This window comes from Mytilus trossulus, unplaced genomic scaffold, assembly GCF_036588685.1.
Source record: "Mytilus trossulus isolate FHL-02 unplaced genomic scaffold, PNRI_Mtr1.1.1.hap1 h1tg000158l__unscaffolded, whole genome shotgun sequence".
Classification (NCBI taxonomy): Eukaryota; Metazoa; Mollusca; class Bivalvia; order Mytilida; family Mytilidae; genus Mytilus; species Mytilus trossulus.
In genome coordinates, this window is record NW_026963304.1 from 1,033,474 (window position 1) to 1,045,740 (window position 12,267).

The following is a 12,267-nucleotide window of genomic DNA, read 5'->3' on the forward strand; positions in this document are numbered from 1 at the left end:
ATCCACACCCTCCTGTCTGTATACCCTATCCACACCCTCCTATGTCTGTATACCCTATCCACACCCTCCTATGTATGTATACCCTATCCACACCCTCCTGTCTGTATACCCTATCCACACCCTCCTATATATGTATACCCCATCAACACCCTCCTATATCTGTGTACCCAATTCACACTCTCCTATATCTGTGTACCCAATTCACACTCTCCTATATCTGTATACCCAATTCACACTCTCCTATATCTGTATACCCCATCAACACCCTCCTATATCTGTATACCCCATCAACACCCTCCTATATCTGTATACCCCATCAACACCCTCCTATATCTGTGTACCCAATTCACACCCTCCTATATCTGTATACCCAATTCACACTCTCCTATATATGTATACCCCATCAACACCCTCCTATATCTGTATACCCCATCAACACCCTCCTATATCTGTGTACCCAATTCACACCCTCCTATATCTGTATACCCAATTCACACCCTCCTATATCTGTATACCCTATCCACCATCTCCTATTTCTGTATACTCCATCCACACTCTCCTATATATGTATACCCCATCCACACTGTCCTATATATGTTCCCAATCCACACCCTCCTTATACATGAATACTGAATCCACACCCTCCCATATCTGTATATTGTTATTTTACAGTATTTCATGGTTTTTAGTGTTTACATTGATATTGTATAAATAAGGAAATTAACAAATATGAAAACAGGAATTTGAAGAAATTTGCAGTTGTCATATGAGTATATATTTCAAATAATTAAACTAAATTTTTTGAAACTGCCAATAATATGAAATAAATAGCCAAGTTTTATTTCCCCTCTTTTGAATCATATAAATACTGTCTAGTTAATTTCTTGATTCAAAAAATTATCTGTCATTTCCCACCTCGAGTCTTTGTTTGCAACTGTTTAAACATTAAAAACACGATGAACGCATTGCTTAGAATATTTTGATACCAATTAATAATTTTGTTATAATTGTCAAGAAAACAGATTGTTGTTTGACAGTTTATTTAAACTGGTTTTAGTCCAATCTTATTGTTTATCCATACACATTTTTGAATAAAAATAAACATTTCTGGTACAACTAATCACCCAAAATGTGCAAGTGGTCTAATTAAAAGCATTAGATGTTGGGAGATTTTGGTAAAAATATTATGTTCATGTGTTTTATAGTAAAATTAAGCCATCCTAGTCTATAAAACATTTTCATATTTTAAGTCCAATTTAAACGATCATATGACTTTTGATTATAGCCTTGAAAAAAAATCCATTTGACCAAACATATCTTATACATCTTTTTAATGATTCATTACTTAATAGTTGAACACTGGTCATATACTATAAAATATTACCTCATGTGTTGTAACCAAGGGACTGGCACCTCCTTGTTCTACTAGACATCTTGTGATCTGTAGATGTCCTCTCTGAGCAGCATAATGTAAAGCTGTTTCTCCATCTCTCTATAAAATAACCAAATAACATGTAACTATAATGTACAATACTTTGTTATCAATATCAATAATATACAACATGTCCTACAACTGACATTAAAACTAGTTTGATAAACTGAACAATGTTGTGTAATAAATATAAACAATATATATATCACATGAATCAGTGGTCAAAACTGAATAGTATAACCAGTCACACTTGTATTTATATTGTACATAAACAATAAATGAACTTTTTTTGTTGTGAAATGTCAAAACTTCCATTAAACCTGATATCTTAAAAAAATATTTTTTTCTAGAAATGTGTAAAACAATTATATCAATGGATTCAGTAGAACAAAACAAGTAAAATGAGACCCCACTTTATATGATTATTACAAATATTTGTTTCGTTAAAACTGTCTAATTAACAACAAGATGTAGTCCAGATTTAGTATAATCATTCACTTTAATAAAATAATGTTTTTAAACAAACATGAAAAGAGTTATATTTTCTGATTAAGAACAATAATATGAGTAAAATGAGACCCAACTTTATATAATTATTACAAATATTTGTTTGTTAAACCTGTCTAATTAACAACATGATTTTGTGTAGATTAATAGTAATGTGATCAGACTAAGTAGATAACATACTGTTGATGTGATGTCGATCTTACATTCTCTATCAATGAGGAGTCCACAGATCTCCAGGTGTCCCCACTGGGCAGCCTCCATTAATGCTGTCCATCCATCTCTCTGGAATAATACAACTGACATCAAAACTTGTCTGATAAACTGGACAATGTTGTGTAATAAATATAAACAAAATATATATCACATGAATCAGTGGTCAAAACTGAATAAAATGATCAGTCATACTTGTATTTATATTGTCTATACACAATAAATAAACATGGTTTGTTGTGAAATGTCAAAACTTCCATTAAACCTGATATCTTAAAAAAATATTTTTTTCAAGAAATGTGTGAAATAATTATATCAATAGATTCAGTAGAACAAAACAAGTAAAATGAGACCCCACTTTATTTGATTATTACAAATATTTGTTCATTAAAACTGTCTGATTAACAACATGATTTAGTGTAGATTCAGTATAGTCATTCATTTAAATAAAATATTTTTTTTAAACAGATATGAAAAAAGTTATATTTTCTAATTCAGAACAATAATATGAGTAAAATGAGACCCCACTTTATATGATTATTACAAATATTTGTTCATTAAAACTGTCTGATTAACAACAGAAATTAGTGTAGATTCAGTATAATTGTTCATTCTAATAAAATATTTTTTTTAAGAAACATACAAAGTAGTTATATTTTCTAATTCAGAACAATAATATGAGTAAAATGAGACCCCACTTGATATAATTATTACAAATATTTGTTCATTAAACCTGTCTAATTAACAACATGATTTAGTGTAGATTAATAGTAATGTGATCAGACTAAGTAGATAACATACATCTGTGATGTCGATCTTACATCCTGTATCAATGAGAAGTCTACAGACCTCCAGGTGTCCTATAAAGGCAGCCTTCATTAATGCTGTCTCTCCATCACCCTGGAATAATACAACTGACATCAAAACTTGTCTGATAAACTGGACAATGTTGTGTAATAAATATAAACAAAATATATATCACATGAATTAGTGGTCAAAACTGAATAAAATGACCAGTCACACTTGTATTTATATTGTCTATACACAATAAATAAACATGTTCTGTTGTGAAATGTCAAATCTTCCATTAAACCTGATATCTTAAAAAAAAAAAAATTTTCAAGAAATGTGTAAAATGATTACATCAATGGATTCAGTAGAACAAAACAAACAAAATGAGACCCCACTTTATATAATTATTACAAATATTTGTTTGTTAAACCTGTCTAATTAACAACATGAGTTTGTGTAGATTAATAGTAATGTGATCAGACTAAGTAGATAACATACTGATGTGATGTCGATCTTACATCCTTTATCAATGAGGAGACGACAGATCTCCAGGTGTCCTCCCCTGGCAGCCAACATTAATGCTGTCTCTCCTTCCTCCTGGAATAATACAACTGACATCAAAACTTGTCTGATAAACTGGACAATGTTGTGCAATAAATATAAACAAAATATATATCACATGAATTAGTGGTCAAAACTAAATAAAATGACCAGTCACACTTGTATTTATATTGTATATAAACACTAAATAAACAACATGGTTTTTTTGTGAGATGTCAAACTTCCATCAGAACTGTCATGTTAATTTTTTTTTATTTTTTTTTAAGAAATGAATAAAATATTTACATCAAGGGATTCATTACAATTCTCTGAGTAAAATGACATCTCACTTTATATAATCATATTAAGTATTTGTTGATATAATGATTAAATCTGTCTGATTAACATGATTCAGAATAATGATCAATTTTTTAAAAAGTAACTTTTTCAAAGAAATATAAAAAATAGTTACATTTCCTGATTTAGTACAAGGAGACAAACAAAATGAGACCCCACTTTATATAATTCTGACAAACATTTGTTTTCCATTAAACCTGTCTAATTAACAACATAATTTTGTATATATTAAGGAATGTGGTCAAAGTGAAGCGATAACATACATGTGTGATATTTGTTTTACAAACCTTGGTGCATTTTTTTTTCTCTCACTAAAACTGTTAAATTAAAAACAGATTTTGATTTAATATCAAATTCAGTATAATGATATAAATATCAGTTTCCATACAGAAATATTATTATATTATGTTTTGAAGTAACATGTAGTTGTGTGTTTTATACTGGTAATGTACAATCTGTTATGTTCTGACGTAACTTGTAGTTGTGTGTTTTATACTGCTGGTGTACAACCTGTCATGTTCTGAAGTAACTTGTAGTTGTGTGTTTTATACTACTGCTTTACAATCTGTTATGATCTGAAGTAACTTGCAGTTGTGTGTTTTATACTATTTATGTACAATCTGTTCTGTTCTTAAGTAACTTTCAGTTGTGTGTTTTATACTGCTGGTTTACAATCTGTTATGTTCTGAAGTAATTTGTAGTTGTGTGTTCTATACTACTCGTGTACAATCTGTTATGTTCTTAAGTAATTTGTAGTTGTGTGTCTATACTGCCGGTGCAAAATTTGTTATATTCTGAAGTAATTTGTACTTGTGTGTTCTATACTGCTGGTGTACAATCTGTTATGTTCTGACGTAACTTGTAGTTGTGTGTTCTATACTGCTGGTGTACAATCTGTTATGTTCTTAAGTAATTTGTAGTTGTATGTTCTATACTGCTGGTGTAAAATCTGTTAGGTTCTTAAGTATCTTGCAGTTGTGTGTTCTATACTGCTAGTGTACAATCTGTTATGTTCTGAAGTAATTTGTAGTTGTGTGCTCTATACTGCTAGTGTACAATCTGTTATGTTCTGAAGTAATTTGAAGCTGAATGTTTATACTGAAAAAATTGTTATGTTCTGAAGTTACTTCTTGTTGTGTGTTTTATACTGCTTATGTACAATTTTATGTCCTGAAGAAACTTGTAGTTGTGTGTTCTATACTGCTGGTGTACAATCTGTTATGTTCTGAAAAAATTTGTAGTTGTGTGTTTTATACTGCTGGTGTACAGTCTGTTATGTTCTGAAGAAAATTGTAGTTGTGTGTTCTATACTATTGGTGTTAAATCTGTTATGTTATTAAGTAACTTGTGGTTGTGTGTTCTATACTACTCGTGTACAATCTGTTATGTTCTGAAGTAATTTGTAGTTGTGTGTTTTATTCTGCTGGTGAACAGTCTGTTATGTTCTATAGTAATTTGTAGTTGTGTGTTCTATACTATTGGTGTTAAATCTGTTATGTTCTGAAGTAACTTGCAGTTGTGTGTTCTATACTACTCGTGTACAATCTGTTATGTTCTGAAATAATTTGTAGTTGTGTGTTTTATACTGCTGGTGTACAGTCTGTTATGTTCTGAAGTAACTTGCAGTTGTGTGTTCTATACTATTGGTGTTAAATCTGTTATGTTCTGAAGTAATTTGTAGTTGTGTTTTCTATACTGCTGGTGTACAATCTGTTATTTTCTGAAGTAATTTGTAGTTGTGTGTTATATACTGCTGGTGTACAATCTGTTATGTTCTGAAGTAATTTGTAGTTGTGTTTTCTATACTGCTGGTGTAAAATCTGTTATTTTCTTAAGTAATTTGTAGTTGTGTGTTATATACTGCTGGTGTACAACCAGTTATGTTCTGAAGTAATTTGTAGTTGTGTGTTTTATACTGCTGGTGTACATTCCTTTTGGAGTAACTTGAAGCTGTATGTTTATACTGCTTATGAAAAATTTGTTATGTTCTGAAGTAACTTCTTGTTGTGTGTTTTATACTGTACAATTTTATGTTCTGAAGAAACTTGTAGTTGTATGTTTTATACTGCTGGTGTACAATCTGTTATGTTTAGAAGAAACTCGTAGTTGTTTGTTATATACTGCTGGTTTACAATCTGTTATGTTCTGAAGTAACTTGCAGTTGTGTGTTCTATACTACTCGTGTACAATCTGTTATGTTCTGAAGTAATTTGTAGTTGTGTGTTCTATACTGCTGGTGTAAAATCTGTTATGTTCTGAAGTAACTTGTAGTTTTCTGTTTTTTACTGCTAATGTACAGTCTATAATATTCTGAAGTATCTTAAAATTTTGTGTTTTATACTGCTTATGTACAATCTGTTAAGTTATGAAGAAACTTGTAGTTGTGTGTTTTATACTACTTATGTTCAATCTGTTATGTTATGGTTATGTTCCAAGGTTAATTGTTGTCGTGTGTTTTTGTACAATATTCAATATTTTGAAGTAACTTGTAGTTTTATACTGTTTTACTGTTGTTTATTTTTAAGTAATTTTTAGTTTTCTACTGTTTACTGTGCTATATTTTGAAGTAACTTGTAGTAATATTTTGTGTGTTTTATATTGTTTTTTTAAGTAACATGTAGTTTTACACTGTTTCACTGTACACTATTTTTAACTAGTAACATGTAGTTTTACACTGTTTCACTGTACACTATTTTTAAGTAACATGTAGTTTTACACTGTTTCACTGTACACTATTTTTAACTAGTAACTTGTAGTTTTACACTGTTTCACTGTAAACTATTTTTAACTAGTAACTTGTTGTTTTACACTGTTTCACTGTACACTATTTTTAAGTAACATGTAGTTTTACACTGTTTCACTGTACACTATTTTTAAGTAACTTGTAGTTTTACACTGTTTCACTGTACACTATTTTTAACTAGTAACTTGTAGTTTTACACTGTTTCACTGTACACTATTTTTAACTAGTAACTTGTAGTTTTACACTGTTTCACTGTACAGTAGTTTTAAGTAACTTGTAGTTTTACACTGTTTCACTGTACACTATTTTAAAAAAAAAACTAGTAACTTGTAGTTTTACACTGTTTCACTGTACACTATTTTGAACTAGTAACTTGTAGTTTTACACGGTTTCACTGTACACTATTTTTAAGTAACTTGTAGTTTTACACTGTTTCACTGTACACTATTTTAAAGTAACTTGTAGTTTTACACTGTTTCACTGTACAGTAGTTTTAAGTAACTTGTAGTTTTACACTGTTTTACTGTACAGTATTTTTAACTAGAAACTTGTAGTTTTACACTGTTTAACTGTACACTATTTTTAACTAGTAACTTGTAGTTTTACACTGTTTCGCTGTACACTATTTTTAAGTAACTTGTAGTTTTACACTGTTTCACTGTACACTATTTTTAAGTAACTTGTAGTTTTACACTGTTTCACTGTTCACTATTTTTAAGTAACTTGTAGTTTTACACTGTTTCACTGTACACTATTTTTAAGTAACTTGTAGTTTTACACTGTTTCACTGTTCACTATTTTTAAGTAACTTGTAGTTTTACACTGTTTCACTGTACACTATTTTTAAGTAACATGTAGTTTTAGACTGTTTCACTGTACACTATTTTTAACTAGTAACTTGTAGTTTTACACTGTTTCACTGTACACTATTTTTAACTAGTAACTTGTAGTTTTACACTGTTTCACTGTACACTATTTTTAACTAGTAACTTGTAGTTTTACACTGTTTCACTGTACACTATTTTTAACTAGTAACTTGTAGTTTTACACTGTTTCACTGTACACTATTTTTAACTAGTAACTTGTAGTTTAGTGTCTTTTATTGTTCATGTACCATAAGACGACATTTCTTAAGATGATTTTTCTATGAAGTATTTTACTCACATCATGATAATCAATGTCTGCACCATTCTGTAGACTTAATTTTAAGGCTTCTATATCTCCATGCAGACCAGCTATAAACAGTTCCTGTAAGTAAAACATGAATTTTAAATTTAATAAATTGTGTGTTAAATAATTGCTGTTAATTTAGGTAATAATTAGCATATGAATTACATAATCGACAGTTTAAACAAGGATTCTGAAGGTACTACATAAATAATACACTGTCTACTACTGGAAAGTAATTTTCAGAGTATACACTCATACTTAAAAAAAAAAATTCAATAAATTTCTTACTGAAAAAACTTTATAAATTGCATTTTTGTTTGTCATGAGTTACTCAATACAGATTCAATTTTTTTTTATGTAACTAAACTGCCACTCAGTATTGTATGATAATAAGCAGAGTCTTCCCATGTAAGTTATTGACACACTAACCTCAGAGAATATATATTAAAGTTACAAGGAAATCTGCATGTGTGCAAGTGTCAACCGTGTAAAGAATACAAGATAAGACAATTAATTTAATGTCACCCGTCTTATGAGTAGAAGATAAGACAATTAAGTGTTACCCATGATATGAGTAGAAGATAAGACAATTAATTGTCACTCATGTTGTGAGTAGAAGATAAGTCGATTAAGTGTTACCCGTGATATGAGTAGAAGATAAGACAATTAATTGTCACTCATGTTATGAGTAGAAGATAAGTCGATTAAGTGTTACCCGTGATATGAGTAGAAGATAAGACAATTAATTGTCACTCATGTTATGAGTAGAAGATAAGACAATTAATTGTCACTCATGTTATGAGTAGAAGATAAGATAATTAATTGTCACTCATGTTATGAGTAGAAGATAAGTCGATTAAGAGTCACTCGTGTAATGAGTAGAAGATAAGTCAATTAATTAAGTGTCACCTGTGTAATGAGTAGAAGATAAGACGATCAAGTGTCACCTGTGTAATGAGTAGAAGATAAAACAATCAAGAGTCACCATTGTAATGAGTAGAAGATAAGCTGATTAAGTGTCACCAGTGAAATGAGTAGAAGAAAAGACAATTAAGTGCCACTTGTCTTATGAGTAGAAGATAAGATGATCAAGTGTCACCCTGGTAATGAGTAGAAGATAAGATGATTAAGTGTTACCCATGTAATGAGTAGAAGATAAGATGATTAAGTGTTACCCATGTAATGAGTAGAAGATAAGATGATTAAGTGTCACCCTCGTAATGAGTAGAAGATAAGATGATTAAGTGTTACCCATGTAATGAGTAGAAGATAAGATGATTAAGTGTCACCCTCGTAATGAGTAGAATATAAGATGATTAAGTGCCACTTGTGTTATGAGTAGAAGATAAGATGATTAAGTGTTACCCATGTAATGAGTAGAAGATAAGATGATCAAGTGTCAAACATGTAATGAGTAGAAGATAAGATGATTAAGTGTCACCCTCGTAATGAGTAGAAGATAAGATGATTAAGTGTTACCCTCGTAATGAGTAGAAGATAAGATGATCAAGTGTCACCCATGTTGTGAGTAGAAGATAAGATGATTAAGTGTTACCCATGTAATGAGTAGAAGATAATATGATCAAGTGTCACCCATGTAATGAGTAGAAGATAAGATGATTAAGTGTTACCCATGTAATGAGTAGAAGATAAGATGATCAAGTGTTACCCATGTAATGAGTAGAAGATAAGACGATCAAGTGTCACCCATGTAATGAGTAGAAGATAAGATGATTAAGTGTTACCCATGTAATGAGTAGAAGATAAGATGATCAAGTGTTACCCGTGTAATGAGTAGAAGATATGACAATCAAGTGTGACCCGTGTAATGAGTAGAAGATAAGATGATTAAGTGTGACCCGTGTAATGAGTAGAAGATAAGACAATTAAGTGTCACCCGTGTAATGAGTAGAAGATAAGACGATCAAGTGTCACCCATGTAATGAGTAGAAGATAAGACGAGCAAGTGTCACCCATGTAATGAGTAGAAGATAAGATGATTAAGTGTCACCCATGTAATGAGTAGAAGATAAGATGATCAAGTGTCACCCATGTAATGAGTAGAAGATAAGACAATCAAGTGTCACCCATGTAATGAGTAGAAGATAAGACAATCAAGTGTCACCCATGTAATGAGTAGAAGATAAGACAATCAAGTGTGACCCGTGTAATGAGTAGAAGATAAGACAATTAAGACGATATCTGAGTTATTAGCAACACCTTAGTTGGTCAACTGTTGTGAGTCACCTTGCTTTGTCCTAGTTTTTTTTTTTTGTTTGATCTGTTTTCTTCGAAATAGTAGTTTTGTAGTTCGCCTAGAATTCTACTAGTTTTTATCTCAAATTACCACTTACTTGTATCTAATTGTACAATAATGGGGAACAAAACCACTCAAGGAGACTATTAGGTAAATCTTACCTCATTCCAATCCTCCATTATATCCTAAAAATTGAAAAGAAAAATTATATTCGATTTATACTGTTGAGTTATCATTGAGGTACATGTATTATAGTTACTGCCAATTAAAAATACTTGATCATTATTGGATGTAATATATTGACCTAATATTTTTAAATACTAATTTTAATTAAATAATAATAGCATTGAAACAGTGATTTATCTCAACTTTTCTGGCAAAAAGATTGCACTATTAGAAGTTAATGAACTGAACTCAAAACCTTGAAGATCTGATAACATACCTAAATGATGTACAAATGTATTCTACAAGCAGGGTGTGACTCTTTCCATCGAAAACCAGAACATCTATTGCACTTTCCCAGGTCTAAGAATGTAAAAAGTTTTCTTTTACCAGATTTAAGACACACATAAAAAATATCAAGTAACAGTTTCTTAAAACACTATCGATAATCGACTAGAACAGTCAAATTAAATTCAACTGTTTTTTTATTCTGAATGAGGCTGTCCAATAACGTAGTGGATGTAGTTATTAGTTGTGTACCATCTTTGTTTTTACTTCATTGTTGTGTTCAGCAGTGGATTTTTTCTTTTGCAATGTTTCACATTTTATCATACCAAGGCTATTTATAGATGATTATATGGCATGGGTTTTGCTCATTGTTGTAGGCTGTTGGACAACCTGTAATTGTTTATAACTGTGTCCTATGGTCTAGGAATAATGGTATCATTGTTAATCATACCACACCTCCTTTTTATCATATGGTATGGGTTTTGCTCATTGTCGAAGGCTGTTGGACAGCATGAAATTGTTTATATCTTTGTCCTATCGTCTAGGAATAATTGCATCATTTTTAATCATACCACAACTCCTAATTATTATATGGGTTTTGCTCATTGTTGAAGGCTGTTGGACGACCTGTAATTGTTTATATCTTTGTCCTTAGATCTAAAAATAATTGTATCATTGTTTATCTTACCACACTTCCTCATGATTATATGGTATGGGTTTTGCTCATTGTTGAAGGCTGTTGGACAACCTGTCATTGTTTATATCTTTGTCCTATAGTCTAGGAATAATTGTATCGTTGTTTATCATACCACATTTCCTTATTTTTATACAATAAAATGATCACAGATACCCCCTCCCTCTTAACATACTTAATGTACTTACAGGATTGAAGCTATAAGTAAGTTTTACAATTTGCCTAAAAATATGTTAAGTCCTGGACCATTTGAAGTTTCAAGTGAAAGGCCCTCCTCAAGAAATTCAATGGTCCTAAAATAAGTACTAATGTAACGGATTGTAGGCCATGGACCTTTGTTTTCCAAAATTCAAAGGTTCTCTCACAGAAATGAAAGGTCCCTGACCATTGGGCCCACACTAATTTAAAACTATGAAAAGTAAAGTAAGAATAATGTAATGGTGTGTTATATTGCCATATTTTAGGTTGTTGCTTGGTCCTTAACTAAAAGCTCTTTTCAAAAATGGCACTAGCCTATGCTGTGGGACCATAACTTCGAACAAGACAAATAGATCTGTGTCGCTGCATGCAATTGATTGAGGTAACATATTTACTGAAGCATAAATGATCATTCCATAAAATCATAAGAGCCAAGAAACTTACATGAAAATTATCGTTGTACAATGAGTGTTGCAAAATTTCAAACTATTGACAAACAGGGAAAAGCTGCACAGCCGAAACAAAAATTGCTAACACGCTACAACTCAAATTTGTCAAACTGTTCATCTAATATAAAATCATTCCCTTCTATAGAAGCCAAGAAAAGTTCAAAGAAAGTTTCATTGTACAATGAGTGTTGTATAATTTCAAACTATCGGCAAACAGGAAGCGACTGCATGGTAGATGTGAAAACTGCTTCGTCTGTATTGATTTACCTCATTTTAGAGAAGCAGCAAATATCAATTTTCAAGTCTTTGGTTGAACTGTCCAGGGTTCAAACCCACCACCTCCCACACTTAAGGTTAACACAATACCACAACACCGTGAAAATCAACGAGGCAGTTTTTATGAGAAAAAAAATTGTTATGCAATCATAAAAAATACGATACATACTAATTAGATAAATACTGATGAAT

The 12,267-nt window shown here is 30.9% G+C and overlaps 1 protein-coding gene across 1 annotated transcript; it reads right to left on the reverse strand.

The window, feature by feature from the left end:
• Positions 1-1,363: 1,363 nt before the first annotated feature.
• Positions 1,364-10,187, reverse strand: LOC134700553 (ankyrin repeat domain-containing protein 39-like). The gene is made up of 6 exons (XM_063561933.1): positions 10,170-10,187; positions 7,746-7,829; positions 3,440-3,538; positions 2,999-3,049; positions 2,120-2,221; positions 1,364-1,492 (listed from the first exon to the last, which is right to left on the reverse strand). The coding sequence occupies exons 1-6, from the start codon at positions 10,185-10,187 to the stop codon at positions 1,364-1,366; spliced, it is 483 nt and encodes a 160-aa protein (XP_063418003.1).
• Between the last annotated feature and the right edge of the window lie 2,080 nt (positions 10,188-12,267).